At 35.3% G+C, this 19313-nt stretch overlaps 1 protein-coding gene across 1 annotated transcript; it reads left to right on the forward strand.

Moving 5' to 3' along the window:
• The first annotated feature begins 10 nt into the window (after window positions 1-10).
• Window positions 11-17562, forward strand: LOC128203060 (cleavage stimulation factor subunit 1-like). Its single transcript, XM_052904315.1, has 13 exons — window positions 11-212; window positions 6601-6728; window positions 8282-8359; window positions 9423-9515; window positions 10325-10365; window positions 10710-10832; window positions 11595-11717; window positions 12353-12428; window positions 12755-12834; window positions 14022-14177; window positions 14886-15030; window positions 15736-15816; window positions 16573-17562. The coding sequence occupies exons 1-13, from the start codon at window positions 169-171 to the stop codon at window positions 16683-16685; spliced, it is 1281 nt and encodes a 426-aa protein (XP_052760275.1). The 5' UTR covers window positions 11-168; the 3' UTR covers window positions 16686-17562.
• The last annotated feature ends 1751 nt before the right edge of the window (window positions 17563-19313 follow it).

Raw genomic sequence — 19313 nt, forward strand, 5'->3', positions numbered from 1 at the left:
AATGCACCTTTTTAAATCTAAATAAATAAAAGACTATTGCGTCTTTTATCAACTTTTAGCTTAAAAATAAATAAATATGTGTGCATTAACAAACTAAAACCGGCCGGTGTTGATGAAGATTTCTGCCTACATCCCGCACACAGTTTGTTGCAGAAAAATTGCTTCACAATGGAGGTGAAGCAGCGAGAATTGTTATACCGACTTGTAATAAGGTAACAATTATAATTAACAAAAGTTATGCTTATAGTAATGCAATAAACATATGGTTTACATTGTCGAACATGAGTGATGACGCTCGTGAAAATACTCCCCATCAGTACAGGAAAATAAAATGAGCTGCCCTATGATGGGCTATTTTTTTTACTATGATGCACCTTTACAGATATGGCTGATCTATTGTTTATAAAATTGAATTGGTTCAGTCTTGCAGAGTTTAAAATATTTTTAAGGTAAATTATTTTCTCAAATTATTTCGACTTGCCAAAATTATGTATCAGTCAATTGTAACACCCCCCCTCCTCCTCCACCAGGTCCCTGGGAATAGCCTGGAAATGGGCCGTGCTTTTACCTTCCTAGTGACGGGCCAAAAGGCGGTGATTTTGTATTCGCGCCAAATATAGCCGGGACATGGGCCTTACCTACAGTTCACTCAACGAGTTGAACCCACTATACGTGTTCCCTCAGCGGATTTTTCGCTATGGTGGCCAACACAATGAATGATTTTTTTGACATTTCGTGTTCCTCAGAGTTTGAATTTAAGGCTCTCGGAGGGTGATTAGTCGAGCCAAGAAGAGTTTGAATTTAAGGCTCTCGGAGGGTGATCAGTCGAGCGAAGAATTACGAACACAGCCAATAGTTCGGACAATAATCGAAAGTTTATAATACCGTAAGGAATACATTCTTTATACATAGTATCATCATGATCATTTAAATGGTTAAACCTGGAATCTATACGTGTAATGATTTGGTCATGCATTTTGCAAAAGAAAGTAAATTTCCTTAACCTCTTTCTGCCTTTTATAACTTAACCCTTTCCCGCATGATTGTGCCAAATTGCCCCTTTATCTATTCCCGCATGAATGTTCCAAATTGTCCCTTTATCGATTACCGCATGATTGTTCCAAAATGCCCCTCTATCGATTCCCGCATGATTGTTCCAAAATGTGCCATGCTTATTTACGGTCATTTATTAACATATCTGTTGCTTATTTTTTCGCAACAAATGCATTTATGTGTAATATAAACATCGATAAGTATATAAATAATGAAAAAAGATAATGTTACTATTCAAAATTTTCGGAAAATCGCGACTAAAAGAGACAGAGGTCAAACACGCCTTAAAAGTTCACAGCGCGTGCTTGACGCGTGCTTGTCTCGTTTTTTTAATGGAAAATCCCTATACACGTCACTAGCTATTTAAAACTACCAATAATTAATCATATAAATATATCCTATTGATCACGCGCTAATGACGTCACCTATCATGGTTTAGAAATGTGTCAAAATGGCTGATTTACGATGTAGTAAACAAGAGTCTGGCTTGAATAAACACATGTCATTTGTCACTTCTGTTTCCAAAAATGGAATGTTAATCCGGTAATAAAAATGTCCCCTTACGTCTGTTAATCAAAGTTAGTATTTTGTTGTGAATACACGGATAATAATAAAATTATATGTGATATGACCCAGTTTGACAGCTGTTAAAACACGTGTTCACTCGATCTCGATAAATACACAAGAATGTTGTCGTAATTATCCATGCATTTCGGACCGTGATTTTTTGCCTTGTGTTGACAGATTTTAATTACAATATTATTACGGAATCACTAAATTTAATTTAAATAGCGATTCTGAATATTAAAAATTTGAGTTGTTCGGCTTGTTGAGGGCAATATCTAGTATGTTCCCAAAGTTTTTAAAACTGCCAGTAATAGACCCAGCCTTTTATTTTGATATTTACAATTATTTTATTCAATTTATTTCAAAACAACGGACATGCAAATTTTATTTATGAGAACAATGAATCTGAAATAGCATTTGTAGTTTGCCCAATTAAATTGTGTTTATTTTTTAACAATGCATGATTTCTGTGATTTGAATATTTGTTTATTGTCAAAACCTTTTTAGATTAATTAACTATGATCACTAGATTCGAAATTTAATACAGTACAAATACTATATTCATTATTTGAATTTCTAACATTATTTTAATCAAAAGAAATACTACAAAATAGTTAAGTTGTTATGCATAGGTGTCAATGGAAATATAGTATATAGTATGAAATCAATTGAAACATCTTCAATTTTTCACAGGAGTTGTGTTTCTCTATAAATATTCAACCAAATAATTTAGACAACAGAATAAAAATTATACCACTGGATTGGAAATTCTTTTACCTACAAACTTTATATTGAACTATAATTGATTAAACCAAAAGAAATACTAGAAAAATAAGATAGAAATGCATAGGGGGCAATTTTTCAATATTCTCCAATACCGTAAATGACTGGGTATTAGACGCACTTTTTTCCTCAGATTTTGATGCAAAAAAATGCCTGCGTATAATACCCAGTAACAATTTTTTGAACTTTTTTTCTGAGGTCAATTTCAAGCCGAGAGTTTGTTTAGATTTATGTAGAAAGGGATGTTACTCGCGTCATATTGATCGAGTATATACGGGTTAAAACGGCAGTTGAAGATCGGGATACGGTATATCGTAAGATGTTTATAATTTCAACAAAAATATTTTTCGATTAAAGTTACCGTAATTCACCTAAGAGTTCGGACATTCTAAATATTTGGACACCCAGAATTATTTCCCAAAATAATTTATTTTGCGTACCTAATTTTCGGACACCCAAAGGACATCAATCATAACTTTCATAGTTACCAAGTTTCACAGACGAAGATTATTGATTTTTATCTTTACACTGCCTGGCTAAATTACCTAACCGTATACACCACTGTGACAATTTAATTAGTTACTACCCATCCTAAACGATTTATTGCCTGTTGAAAAGGAAGTGTGATATATTTATTTGAGGATTAAACAAACAACAAGGGCAATCAAGGGATTAAGAAAACATCGACATGGCATGTTTGTAAAACGATCTGCCAATAAGCTTTCAAACTTGTACCACACTTATAGACTATATGAAGCAATAATCGTACAGTTATACATTAATCCTGCATAGCAATGTCCATGCTCTCCACGAGATCCTCGTGGGCATAACTGTAAGTTATGTGACGTCACACAGTGTGACTCTTTGATCTGAAGCCGATAGAATGTGTTTATTCAGTTCAGTGCATGTATAAAATGGTGTTTTAATTAACTTCATGAAGGATTTACACTTATAGGCGTAATAAATAAGTTTATGACCATTGATTACTACGGATAAATTGCTAAGAGGTAAAAAGCAAACATGAAGAAAAAAGGCAGGTTAAACAAACATGTAAATAAAATGTAAAAATGATTTTCTATGTATTCGGAGAGCGAAAAAAATAATTAATTTATGGTGTCCGAACTCTTGTGAATTACGGTATTCAATATTATTTTGAATAATAAATTGAATTAAACAATAATCAAACTTACATATAAAAAAGCAAAGTTGGGCACTGTCAAAATATTTTTTGCTTAACATAACTTTTCATTCTTGACAGTATGGTTTTAAAGATAACCATCGCCATTTTCACGAAAAAAATTTTTTTTGTCACTCAACAAACATTACCATGGCTGAAAATGTCGGACGATTTTGACATTTTTTTTTATGCGTCTTTTAACCAAAAACATAGATTAAAAGTTTTTTCCTCGGATTTTTCACAGATTTTTTTCCCTGCGTCTAATACCCCCTATCGTCTTATACCCAGTCATTTACGGTAATCTCCTATGCAGTAGGGGTACTTATAGGGGCTTATTATCTATTGGCTACTGGTTATCAATGTACTGATAAGCCATGCAGTGGCAGGCCTAATATGGCTGATTTGACATGAGGGAAAGGGTTAACGAAAAACATAAGAACTCAACACATTCCTTATAAATGCAAATCAATTGCAAAATAATGCAAACAGTATCATGTAATTTATCTTAGCATTTCATCTATGTAAAAGCATACTTAATAGTTGTGAACCAGCTTAACATTCAATAACCTGTTATATTGAACGTTTCATTAGAATAACTTAATTTCATAAAACCTTTACAGGGGTCGACACTAACCATTTTTCCAAGGGATCCCGAAGGGACACCAACATTTGATATCAGGTGTCCCTTCCTGAAATTAGGAGTTCCTTCCACTTTTTACATTTTTTTCATTGTTGAGCCTGTTTTAATATTAAATTCAACATCCTTTTACTTTTCAATTTGTAATGCAAGTATACACCACCATATTATACATGTTTTCAGCAGCATGTAATGACAGATTAGTAGCACTGAATGGCAGTGAGGTATATTTTGGTCTCTAAGTTGGTAGATTGGGTTCAAAAGCGGGAGAATGTCTTAGTCCCTTTTGTTTTCAGTCAAAAACAGAGATGGATACAATGTAAACAAAAACTTGATGTTGTTACTATTTTTAGATTTTTGAAAAATACGCATAAATTACATCATGGTTCAGGGTCTTGTCAAATGTCGGTGCTTTTCATTAAGAAACTGTAGGAATATTACATCTGGCTTGTGAAAACTCCAATCAATATTTAGTAGAGCTGTTGATAAATCAATCAGACTGCCCAACAGTCTGGAAGAGCAGACGACCAAAAATTGTGTATATATGTTAATTTTCGCGCCAAAAAGTCATAAAATTTTATAAATTGATTGAATTAATGAATAAAACCCTGCAAATTTTATTTCTATTATTTTTTTATCAAAGCATGAAATATATGTCTTTAAAATTAACAAAGAATATTGATAAGTTGAATGCCAATTAACAAAGAATGCTGAATGTAGGATGTTGTTCTTTTGTGTCGTAAAGTTACTGTAAATACTCAAAGGTGGTATCATATTATATAAAAGGTATCACCAGAGTTGGCATCTTTTTGGGCGGTTCTGACACATAAGCAAAACAATTCCACATAAGTATTTTACCGATAATAAATCTCTGTCAGCTCTGACCTTGTTTAAAATGTAAACAACAAAACGGAAGCGTTAACCTGCATGCGCCTTGTGAAATGACCTGTTTATTTATAGATTCATGACGTAACTATAGTCAGCTATACTTTCGCTTTGATGAGTCCGATAATGATAATTAATAATATCGTTTTGACATGTGCTGTCAAGAAATTTAGGGGAGCCCGAATTTAGGTAATAAATTAATTAAATGCTACTTATTTATTGATATTTAGCGTTTATCAGTCAACAATTTAAGTGTCCCGACGGAATACCGGACTTCGAAGTTCAGGTGTCCTCGGGATCCCGGGACCCCGTTAGTGTCGAACACTGCTTTACATAAAAAAGTAAATTAGTTAATTACAAACGATTCAAAAAATGGTTTCAAAAACAGAATGCACCGATCAGGGATTCCCAGTATTTTCAGGTAAGACTGGACCCACTACACCACTGAGACAGGTTATTGAAGAAGATTTTGTGAAATATATAAACAATTAATAACTATTTGTAATCTTGGTAGAGTTTGTAAGCAAAAGTGTTTACATTCTACACATTTGTGGCGGCGAAGTGACCTTCATTTTTAAGATAACTTCAACGAGACCGGAATGAAAATATTGACATTTGATTTACTCGATGTTTACCACAAAACAAAAAAATACGTAGTTACCAGAAGTAACATTAGCGACAACGATTTTGGACACCCACTATAGATTGTCGCCGACATAGCATTGTCATGGTTGAAGGCTTTCTTGCCTCGTTTTCTGTGAAAAATTCCCTTAAACGTCATAGCTATTTTTAACCACCAATAATAAATAGTATATTCTACATTATATTGATCATGCGCTTGACGTCAGAGGTCATGGTTCAGAATCATGTAAAATGTCGGCTGTTTTATGATGAAATACAATAAATGGCAATACATCAATGATTCAATGTTTATTTTGAACAAGTCAAAACAATATTCAATTGGCATTTACGGACACAAATAAAAATTAAACACTGGTAAGAATCTGTTACGATTCACAATGTAAATAACCATAGAAAAAATTAACTTCTGAACAAGAATGACTTCTTGCTTATCTGATAAGACGTGGAGTTCTGCCACAGGGTCATAAAATTGGACAATTTCTAATGCTGTCGTTCATATTAAACTTGGCGGTAAACCAGCCACTCGGAGAAACTGGGGGGGGGGGGGGGGTAGTGAGGGCAACAGTTTTTCACTTGGAGGAAATCCATGACAATCGACTTTATCCCTCAGAGTGATCGAGAAAAGTTGGTCTTACTCGTTGAGTGTACTGTAAGCTCCCTGTGGTGCATTTTGCGGGTATGTTATCATCAGTTTGTGTCTGTATGGCAGGGATTTTACCCAGGCTTGGCTGGACCGAAAGTCAATGTCCCCGCTATTCCCTGACCTTTGGGGTGGTGGTTACAATTGACTGGTGCATTACACAGTGACATTTATGCACAAGTAGACCAGTAACAACTATTCTACTGATAATTTCAGTCAGCTGTTCTATGATGGTCACCAACAATTAGCTGTGAGTCTAGCAAACCTCGTAAAGGCTCACCCAGCCTGCCCACCATCTGACAGACTGCTGAAGGTGATCAAACTGGGACTTAAAGTTGAAGAAGGTACAGTTGCAGTGTTTTATTTCAACCATTTTTGGAAAATGCCTCTCTGATTGGGAAAAATGTTTCATGAACCAATTTTGTCTAGAAATGAACAAGAATGGCTTAGAAAATATATAGAAAAGATTAAAGAATGTGGTGATGTACATGTTTGTACATGTACAGACATGTTTTCATGAAACCCCAAAGATTTCTTAAAATTGCCACTTTGCCAGTCAGTTTGTCCCCTTTTTCCTGTCTGTTTCATTACTCAAACGATTTAAAGATTTTAAACATTTTGGCATAAATAATCGCCACAACAAGCCCACTTTCAGAGCGCATGTTCCAGTTACCTTTCTGAAAGGTATTGACCTATGAACCCGATGTGATGTGATGAAAGTTTCATCAAGGTTGAGGGCACACAAAGGGGTCATAGGTCATTAAACCATTTACAGCATTGGGCCTAAAAAAAAAATACATTTGGTTCGGGTTACCCGACCCTACCTACGGAATAGGCGCCGACCCTAACGTTTTTATAGTCAGTTTGAAAAAAAAAATGAAATGACATTCTTATATAAAGCCTAATAAAAAAAAAAAATAAATAAAAAAAATAAAAAGCCTACCTACCCTACCTATTTTTGAAAAGGATGTAACCCTAACCAAACAAAAATTTTTTTTAGGCCTTGGGAAGGATTTCAAAAAAATAATTATTCAGCACATTGAGTCAAAGTGAAGTGCACAGGTTTCATCCATCTACTTTCAAAGTGACGTCATCTTTAGGTCAAAGTGAAATAACCATTTTCCTTGCATTCATAGAAAGAAATCTAAAGTTTCATAATAAATTGTATGTCCATCACATCAAAATAAAACAAGAGATTTCCAGTCCACCAACAACTCTGTTTCCTTGTGTTACCATTACAAAGTCCTAAAAAGATTGTATTTTGCAATTTTCTCAACCCTCAAATTTTTTGTCTGTTTTTTAGCTCGACTATTCAAATAATAAGGAGAGCTATCCTAGTCACCTGAGCGTCGGCGTCGGTTTAACCACTTATGTTACAGTTTGCGTACCACCTCAAATAGTTTCAAAGTCCATTAAGATATGGCTTTGCAACTTTGCACACTTGTTCACCATCATGTCCCCAACCTGTACACAGGAGGAGGTACTCAAGTTTGCGTACTACCTTAAATATTTTCCATTTCAATTTATGTAAATATCTCAGCACATCATGACATGTATTGCATTGAAATCTTATCTAACAGTGATCCATGCATGTTTCGCCAAAACTTTTCAATCCATACACCGAAAAGCGGCGGAATAGTCGAGCGCGCTGTCTCTGTGACAGTTCTTGTTTACTATGCAAAGGATTAGAGGATGCTTTCAAGATTTCTCAACACAAATCCACTCAACATTAAACTGAAGTGATTATGTTTCTATCCATCACAAACTCCTTTGCCTAATGTAATTTTTGTTAGTTGAAAAGCCTTTTTTTCCAATTCACGCTTTCCTTCAGAATCTGTATCCCGACGGGGAGCATACACGTATGTCAATTCCTGTAATACCCTTGTCTTGTTTTCAGAGGAGACTGGTGAGAAGGCATTCAAGACAGATTTTGTCACCCCTGGGTCCGGAATTGATCTGGAGTTTGAAACTGATGGTGAGATATAATTACCTTTATAGAACTTTTAAGTTTCACAGTCCTTAGTAGTCATTAAATATCATCTCTTAACTTAAGTTAAGGTGATTTCCTAAAAAAGTTATGTTCAAATTCAAAGAAAAGTATGAGTGTTTTAAACAATGATGTCTGTAGTTTTTAATAAAGTCAATGAAATTAAAGTATTTAAGAAATTATGAGGTAATTATCTCATTTGACCAGTGAGATACTGACTTAAGATGTTCATGAATGCCTCCTCTGGTTTTACAATCATGGTCTTGGCCATTTATGATATTATGAATACTGCCCCTGGTTTTACATGATCTGGACCATATGTGATGTTTACCATTACCACTCCTGGTTTTGCATGGTCTTGACCATGTATGATGTTTACCATTACCACTCCTGGTTTTGCATGGTCTTGACCATGTATGATGTTTACCATTACCACTCCTGGTTTTACATGGTCTTGACCGTGTATGATGTTTACCATTACCACTCCTGGTTTTACATGGTCTTGACCATATATGATGTTTACCGTTACCACTCCTGGTTTTACATGGTCTTGACCGTGTATGATGTTTACCGTTACCATTCCTGGTTTTACATGGTCTTGACCGTGTATGATGTTTACCATTACCACTCCTGGTTTAACATGGTCTTGACCATGTATGATGTTTATGAATACCCCTGTTGGCTTGTCGTGATCTTGACAATATATGAGGTTTATGATTCCCGCTCCTGGTTTTACATCTTCTTCTCCAGTTAAATATCAATTAATAGTTAATTTTTCATCTATTTAATTGCCAAACCCAATCATGATTTTACTTTTACTCAGAAGATTGATTTTAGTGATGTTGAAGTATATTTATTGTGTGCTATCTTGTGTTTCTTTGATGTGACTCAGTGCAGTTGTAGCTCGAAATAAAGAACAGAAGGAGTTACACCTGTCTTTTGCTAAGCTCTCGGGTTGTCTCCTAGTCTTTAACATCATCATGTTGTATTAAGATTTGGCTTATGTTATATACCAAGTCTGTCATGTTAGCCTTGTATTATTTCATTTCAGTTCAGACAATATCAGCAGAGGCAGCGCTGTATGAAACATGCTATGTCACATCACACAAAAGTGCCTGCAGAGTGGCGACTTTCCACCCGACTGGTAATGAAATACATGTTACATTTAGATTTTTGGCATGCAAACAAGTAGTACTGGCACACATAAAATTTAGCATTATCACTGGTATCAAAAAATGATAATCAGAAAAAACAACAACATGTACTGAATATTTATGGTAATTTTTAACAGTGATCAAATTTAGCATAAGCTTGCAAGCCTGAATGAACTGCAGACTTATACATGTTTATATTAGGGATGGCAAAAAGTACCCAGGTACTGAATCGATCATCCGAGTACTTGAATACTTATTTGACACTTGAGTACTCTGATAAAAACAAAAAACATTATTTTTTGTTAGCTAAATGCCCAATATACAGACATGCAGACGATGTAACAGTACTGACTGCGTTGCAAACAATACACAGTGTACAGACCCTCTGAAGTAAACCCCACTAGGAACATTACTGACTCTATGAAATTTAATGACAGTTGTTGTGAGATTATACAATCTGCCAACTTCGGGTCTCAATTTGCACTGAGTCAGTCTGTAAGTTTTGATAGCAGTACATAAATCCATTGTTTACCAGTAAAAGACTATTTTCGCCAAATAATACACGATGACGCGCAAGTTATGAACATTGATAGGTTTAATTGGCTTTTTTTTGCAATGGTTTTCACAATTGATCGGTGGATGTCTTTAATTGAGAATTATCCATTTTAATGATATAAACATGTAGAAACTTAATTCTTAAATAGTATTTCTCAGAGTCAAAACAAACTCTTTTGATTTTTTGTTCCGCCGGTATCATCTGTAAGGGAATCCTTACAATGTATATATGCTACCATTGCAGGGCAGCTGATTGCAACAGGATCGGAGGATACTTCAATCAAGGTAACATGGCCATGACATAATTTTAACCACAGAAATACATGATTATCTATGAAATTCTAAAACCTTACATTTACATGTAGATGAGTCACAAACTAATTACTAATGAGTGAGGTTGATGTAGAAATGTCTGCCTCTCACCCAAGAGGTCATGAGCTGATCCTAATTGGGGGCTTTTACTCATGCCTCTCTGAATGGACACCAGTTATGGTTTCTACACAGGTAACTGACTTGAGAGTGACTTGATTTCAGTTTATTATTTGCTTAACAAATCAACATTTTAAAGTAAATAAATAGATGGATATTAACTAAGTTATGTGTTATATGATGGATCTTTTATGCTCCAGATTCTGGATGTAGAGCGTATGTTGGCCAAGAGTGCCACACCCCCAGAGGTGATTGCTCAGGAGACACCCCAACAGGCCATGGAAAACCACCCAGTTATACGTACATTATATGACCATGCTGGGGTGAGTAGCTAGTGGCTATTACTGTTAACTCTTGCAAGCATATAAGCCCCACACCCCCAGAGGTGATTCCACAGGAGCCACTCCTACAGGCCATGGGGAACCACTCAGTTGTACGTGTGTAGTGGCTATTACTGTTTACTTTTGTAAGTCTGAGAGCCCCACACCCCTGGAGGTGATTGCGCAGGAGCCCTCCTACAAGTCGTGGGGAACCATCCAGTTATACCAACATAATATATCATATTATGACCACGCTGGGTAGCTAGTGGCTATTACTGTTAATTATTGTAAGCCTGAGAACCCCACACCCCTGGAGGTGATACTTCAGGAGGCAGCCAAACAGGACTTAGAGAACAACCCAGTTATACAGAGAACAACCATGTTATACATACATTATATGACCATGCTTGGGTAAGTAGTTAATGGCTTTAACTGTTAACTCTTATAAGCCTTAGAGGCCCATTCACACGAAAGTGATTCCTCAGGGGATACTTCAATAGGCCATAAAGAACTGCCATGGAAAACCACCCTTTTGTAAGTTATGACCATGCAGGTATTAGTAATTGTTTGTATTACTAATAATTCTTGCCTGTTACTGCTGATCAAATAAATAGGTGACTTTGACAAAAAATCAATGGACAAAAATGCAAAATGCCGACGTCTGCCCAAGCACAAAAAACCTAAATAATGATAGCATAATAATCGGCACATTTGTTTACTGCAGTTGCATTTTTCTATCATGTTCATATATATTTTGTTTTTCAGGAGATCTCAACACTTGACTTCCACCCCCATCACCAGATTCTTGTCTCCGGCAGTAAGGACCACAGTGTTCGCTTCTTTGAGTACTCTAAACCCTCCGTGAAGAAGGCATACAAGAGCATACAGGTAAGGGTGTATAGTAATCGGCACCTTAACCTATAGGCCATTCTTACCCTGATAGGGATTGAACCAACACTCTCTTGCCTGAGAGGCAGACATGTTAAACCACTCTTTCCCTGACGGGGATTGAACCCATTATCTCTTTTGTGGGAGGCAGACATGTTGACCACTAGGGCACTCAAACCCTGATGGGGATTGAACCCATTATCTCTAGCGTGAGACACAGGCATGTTAACCACTAGGGCAATCTTACCCTGATTGGGATTGAACCAGCGCTCTCTTGTGTGGGAGGCAGGCACATTAATCACTAGGAATCTCTTACCCTGATGGGGATTGAACCCACATTCTCTTGCATGAGAGGCAGACACCTTAACCTCTAGGCCAATCTTACACTTAGATAATATTTAATGTTAAATGATCATAATACCCATGCATGAAACCAAAAAGTATGTGATAACTCAACAAACGTCTTAGTATTGATAAAAAATAATTGATAAAAAAATAATCCAAAGATGGTATATTACTCATTTGACTAACATGAAACATTCAACAATACATTATGGACTTATCAAAGTGTTGCATTCAGCTCACATTGTATATTCATGAACATTCAGATCACAACTCCTTCTGGTGTTTTTCAGGAGGCTGCAGAAGTTAGGACTGTGGCATTCCACCCAAGCGGAAACTTCTTATTGGTCGGAACAAGTCAGCCAACATGTGAGTGTCTTGTTAGAAATAATTGGTTTGGTTTGTTTAATAATTTAAACATTTTTCTCATCCAACTGTTGAATATTGTCTGATACTTCTTATAATACTTACAGAATAAGCCATTGACATTGGAAACTTAATTTGGAAAATCTTTTGAATTTAAGATGAGTCATTTTCATTGGATAGTAGAAAGATAAATAACTATGGTTCACTGTACACGTTAAATTTGAATCCTGTTTTAAACAACAAAACAAAACGTTTGGCATGGCATTTCATGTTCAATACTGTTTTATTATAATTTGTGTCACCGTCTGTTAATATTTTTTCCATTTCAGTGCGGATGTATGATGTGAAGACATTTTCCTGCTATGTTGGAAGGAATCCAAATGATCAACACACAGCGGCAGTCACTTGTGTAAGAAAATCAGATAAAGATTTGGAAAATAGTTTCTTAGACTTTGTTTTGCAGGGCACAGAAATAAATTTTTAGTTGCTGGCATCACTTTTTATACACCTTTTTAAAAAACAGGGATGTACATGTATAATTATGGATTCACCTGCAGCTGGTTGGCGACTACCACAAAGTTGTCCATGCTGAAATTTGAGATGTTTTCAATTTATGTATGAGAAAAATATTTTGGTCAATAACCAATCAGGTCACCTAAGACACTTTAAAAGTTATGGCCCTTGAATCACCCTTAAATTACACAAATATATACTTACCTTTATCATAGGTCTGTAATTTGAGGTACTTTCATCTGATCATCACCAAACTTACACAATGTGTTTATTGGAAGAACATTTCAGCCAAGTTTGATAATCATCTATGGCTCCCCAGTTACTTCAGAGTTATTGCCTTTGAATAACACAAAAAAACACAAAGTTTAAGTTGTTTGTGCTGTTACTCGAGTTCCCCTCGTCTGATCATCAATAAACTTGACATGAAAATATCAGCTCAGTTTAATAACCAGTCACTACAGAATTATGACCACTGATTTGACAAAAGTGTATTTACATTGTCCGCTCCATAAATATACTTTTTTACACCAGTTATCATCAATTTGAAAATTGGTGTCCTAAATAATTCCAAGCATATTTTGCAACAATTGATTTAAATAATCAAACTTTTACTATTTGAAAATTAGTGTTAACTAAAATAAACAAAGTTGGTCTAAAAATAATAAATTAAAATATTTATGATAAATGTTATTAAACTCTTACTGAGAGATTTTGAATTTATAAAATTTACATTTGTTGATATCTGAAGAAGAATGTTGTTCCCTTCATTTTTGTTCAAAGGTTAAAATAAACACAAGCTGGCTTATATATATATGTTTATATATTTTGGCTTACAAGTGGGGTAAAATTTTGTAATAATATTAAGAAAAGTATTTAGACGTGATCAAGGAAACCTTAATTTTAATGAATATCTGCTTCAAAGAAAATGTGTAAAATACAAGAAAACCAATTAAATTATATAATATTTACAAAACATTGATAAAAATACATGTACCCCGGTACCTTTTATTGCTAGATTTATAGGTTATTGAAAATTGCTAGAAAACCAGAGGTTGGAAAATCATCACAGTTAATATGTTTCAGGCCAAGTACAGTCCCAATGCCAACCTATACACATCATGTTCCAAGGACGGCAATATCAAAGTATGGGACTCTGTATCGGGGTTGTGTATCAACACCTTTAAAAACGCCCATGATGGAGAGGAAGTCTGCTCTGTACAGTTTACAAGGAACTCCAAGGTTGGTCTGCATGATATGTGTATTCTTGTATTGTTTGGGACTATGTGTCATATGAGTTTAAAACAGTCCCCAAAAGGCACATGTAAAAGCATAGCAGTAAATACCAACAACACTGCAAGGCTCTTGCAATTAACTAATTTGCTGTTTTTAGTTTTTTTGTTTTTACAAAGAAAGAAAGTGTAGGAATTGTCATAGCCTTGCTGTTGTCATAACCTTGGCCACATCTCCAAAACCATTCAAAATATTCAAAAGAAGCTTGATTCACATGTAAAGCTTTAATTATGATTAAGTTGTGCTCCTTGTTTTACTGACCATCGAGCAACCATTGAGCTCTACATTGTTAATTTAAAGTCACTCTCGTTGGCTCAATGTTGCACGAGAGTGTGGTATTGTGCTGTGGGGGAAACCGGAGTACCCGGAGAAAACCCACTTGTCCGGCTTGGTGACCACCAACCAAACTCACATGCGCCCAGGAATCGAACCTGGGTCGCCTTGGTGAGAAGCAAGTGCTCTATTCACTGCACTAACCGGACAACCAATCATACATTGTTCTTTATCATCTACATGTACTGATGATAGAATTTGAGTAGAAGGCTTTTATTTGTGAAAAAAACATTTAATTTGAATGTGAACTTATGGTATATATTGTTGTGAGGTAAAATGAAAATAAAACTGAAATGATGTGAAAGCCCTATTGTTATATTACAGTACATTTTGTCAAGTGGGAAAGATAGCATGGTGAAACTGTGGGAGCTCTCAACTAATCGCTGCCTCATCATCTACACAGGAGCTGGAACCATGGGGAAACAGGAGCACAGGACTAAGTGCTGCTTTAACCACACAGAAGACTATGGTAAGGGATACAAAATACAAAACTTGGTTGGGGGTTGCTTTATCTCACCCTCAGGTCATTATCAGGCTGAAGACCATAAAAAGGCAAGAACATGGAATCAAACCTAAGACTGGTAACAGGGAGAGGACATTAAGAGAGGATTTTTAAGGGGTGTAAGGGGGATGGGGTGGGAAGTGTCTGGGAACCATACAAAGGACTATGATAGTTTGGGGGCAATTTTGGGACTGTATTTCCCGTATATTGTTTCGCTTCTTTAACCTCTATGCCATTGAATAGAAATGAGGTTTCAATATTCTGGGACCTGTTGAAGTAGTGAACTGGAGATTACTGAAGTGTTTCGGTTTGATTAATCAACTTTGAGGAATTTTATCTGAATATGCTTCCTCTTTTATTTATCTCTTTTGCTCTACCTTCACTTTCATCATTTACAGTGGAACCCTGTTGGTTCAAACCTGCTAGGCTTGCTTTCCTTCTTGGCTTGAACTGGATGTTCAACGGACTGAATTTGTTCAAATGAATCAAAGTTTTCAGGCTTGGATCAAATTTCCTAAGGCTTGAGGTGTTTTCTCTGGTCCCTGGCAGTTCGGGCCAACAGGGTTCAACTGTACTTATAACAGATAACTTTTCTTGTTTCTTATCATTAATCTTTTAAATTGCTTTCATATGGAAAGTGTAACTGTAATATGGATTTTTCTACTTTTTCAGTGTTGTTTCCGGATGAAAAAACAACAAGCCTGTGTTGCTGGGATTCCAGAAATGCAGAGAGACAGCGCCTCCTTTCACTTGGTAAGTGTTTATTACGACTCTTACAGAAGTTTAGCTTGTCAATCAATAATACCCTAGTAAATTGGTTATTAAACAATAATAGAGCAATGAAATACGGGTTTTCCGACCCAAACCAGTTATACCTCTGTATTTCCTAAATTGTAAAATCCTCTTAATATTTCTTTATTGAAATTGCAAACTTTCAAACATACCTATAATTTTGTTCTATGTTTGATGCCTTAGTTTTAAATGTCCAAATGTCAATTTTCCTTGCTTTTAGCTTGGGTGTGCTTAATTTATTTTAGTACATGTAGTTCATATCTTTTAGAAAACATTTATTTTGTTGAGTGACATTTGTCATTTGATGGATTTGTCTTCAGTGAGGGGAATAGCATATATTGCAAAGTATTACAGTATGGTTTTGTGCGTATTGTTTCAGCCAATCAATATTGAATGACAAAATTTACCATAGTCTGTAATTTGATCAGACTACATGTACGTATCATTCTGTAGTGTAAGGCAGCAGGTTGTGTCATGTGGGTGAGTATGAGTTTGGAATAACAGGTCTTCCCTTAAAGGAAGTTTGGATGTATATTACTCCAGAGAAATGGGCTGAAACTTTCAAAATTGATTCCTTGGAAGTACCAAAACTTTCATAATTATGGAGAAAACTTTCGAAGTTGAATGTTCAAAATATCAAAACCTGTATATGTATGCTTAAATGGAATAGCTTAGTCATAAAAAGATAGTTACTATAGCAGTAACAATGTTTTACAGGTCACAATGGTATTGTCCGTTGCATCAACCACTCCCCGACAGGTCCTGCCTTTGTGACCACCAGTGATGACAACAGGGCTAGATTCTGGTACAGGAAAGCAGACTCCGATTAACACAGTGTCTGTCTCTGTCATACATCGTGTATATACTTGTATAACATTCATACCACATTTTTGGTTTTGACTTGTTATTGAATACAATATATTTGTTTTCATATTTTGTATATATTTTTGGCAGCATTGATGTTTCAAGATGCATGCATGTTTTAAAATTTAACAGAATAAAATACATTGTATACAGGTTTTTTATGCTTTTCAGTGAAACATTGTTATTTTACTGCTGTTATGTTCAGTGCGCTGGGTTGAACATTTTTTGAGTAATGTCACGACCTTGTTTCTCAGATGATTATTAACTTACACCTCTTCAATTGACATTTGGCCAAAAAATAGCATTAAAAAACAGAATATTTTACTATCTACGCAGCGAGATCGAAATTCATTTCAGTCATCTGCAACCTATATTGCTCAAATCAGTTAAATCAAATGTCCTCGACACTATTTCATATGCATTCATCTTGCTAAGCTCTTCAGTGTTATATGAAAGCTACATGTACATGTATAAAGGCAGATCTGTTGTGTACAATTTTTGTCAACGACTACTAGTAGTTTATAGTTTGATCATATAAAGCAAGAAATTATCATAAATTGCATGCTCTTACTGGCATTCACATACACATTTATATGTGAACATTTCTTCAAAAGAAGATTAATTATATACATTTAGTTTTTGTACTTTTGTACTTGTATGAAAATACTTGTACATGAAAGCAATCTCATATATATCGACCAGTAATTCATTTTAATGAAATAGATATGCTTATCTAATTTGTTTCCATATATCAAAGTATATATTGTATACAAATTGAATAACTGGTTTGAGTTCTTTGTAATAAAATGTGTTCATTTTGTGAAAATAAAGATGGTCAATGTATTATTGTTGTTTTCAATTTTTGTACTTTCCCTACTATACATTTCTATTCCAGTCGTACAATATTGGAGCATTACAACAATGTATGGCGCTTGCAGTGAACTTGAAAGTTATCACAATTAAAGTTGGATGCATGTAGATCCTGCTGTCCATCCGATGTTTGCTGGTACAAGCTGTGACTCAGCCATGCATCGGCAATAAAAAAAAATCTAAGCACATACATTCACCATGATCAAAACTGCGTGTTACATCTGTCCCTCAAGTTATGAGGTCACACTCATACACGCCATATTTCTGAGCGGCTTCCCAGGGGATTTTGGTCTGAATTTGAGGGTTTTTGATATTACACCAGGGGATTTTTACGCAGTGAAATATACATATTTACATTTATGATATAAAAATGAATACAGAGAAACACACTCTTATTTCAATAATTTTTGGACTAAGTCATCATGGTCCTTCATGGAATTTCACACTCATAATATTATGGATGCTTTCCACTGTCAACCTTGAGCTAGTTTTAAAGAAAAAAGAAAATGAAAGAATTTTTATTTTTTTTAGCTCACCTGAGCAGGAAGTGCTCAAGGTGAGCTATTGTGATCGTCCTGTGTCTGTCGTTCGTCGTCGTTGTCCGTCGTCATCCCTCGTCAACAATTTGACTGTTGACACTCTAGAGGTTACAATTTGGGCACAATCTTAATGAAACTTGGTCAGAATGTTACCCTCAATAAAATCTTGGATGAGTTCGATATTGGGTCATCTGGGGTTAAAAACTAGGTCACCAGGTCAAATTAAATGAAAAGCTTGTTAACACTATAGAGGCCACATTTATGACTGTATCTTCAGGAAACTTGGTCAGAATGTAAATATTAATAATCTCTAGGTCAAGTTCAAATCTGGGTCATGTGCGGTCAAATACTAGGTCACCAGGTCAAATTAAAGGAAAAGCTTGTTAACACTTTAGAGGTCACATTTATGACTGTGTCATTAGGAAACTTGATCAGAATGTTAATATTGATTATCTTTAAGTCAAGTTTAAATCTGGGTCATGTGCGGTCAAAAAATAGGTCACCAGGTCAAATCATAGGAAAAGCTTGTTAGCACTATAGAGGTCACATTTATGACTGTTTCTTCATGAAAGTTGGGCGGAATGTTTATATTAATAATCTTTAAGTCAAGTTTGAATCCAGGTCATGTGTGGTCAAAAACTAGGACATTAGGTCAAATCATAGGAAAAGCTTGTTAGCACTCTAGGCCACATTTATGACTGTATGTTCATGAAACTTAGTCAGAATGTTTATATTGCTTAGCTCTAGGCCAAGTTCAAATCTGGGTCATGTGCGGTCAAAAACTAGGTCACCAGGTCAAATAATATGAAAAGCATGTTAACACTCTAGAGGCCACATTTATGACCATATGTTCATGGAACTTGATCAGAATGTTATTCTTGATAACCTTTAGGTAGAGTTTGAAACTGGGTAATCAGAGGTCAAAAACCAGGCCACTAGGTCAAAGCATAGAAAAACTTTGTTAACACTGTAGAGGCTACATTCTCTCTTTGATCACCATGAAACTATGTCAGAATGTTTGAGTTTATGAAGTCTATGTCAAGTTTGAAACTGGGTAACCTGAGTTCAAAAACTAGGTCACAAGGTCAAATCATAGAAAACATTGTTAAAACACTGTTGAGGCCATATTTTCTACTTTATCAATATGAAACCAGGTCAGAATGTACTTATTACAGAAAGGTAAGG

The sequence above is a fragment of the Mya arenaria genome, chromosome 9 (genome assembly GCF_026914265.1).
Source record: "Mya arenaria isolate MELC-2E11 chromosome 9, ASM2691426v1".
Taxonomy (NCBI): domain Eukaryota; kingdom Metazoa; phylum Mollusca; class Bivalvia; order Myida; family Myidae; genus Mya; species Mya arenaria.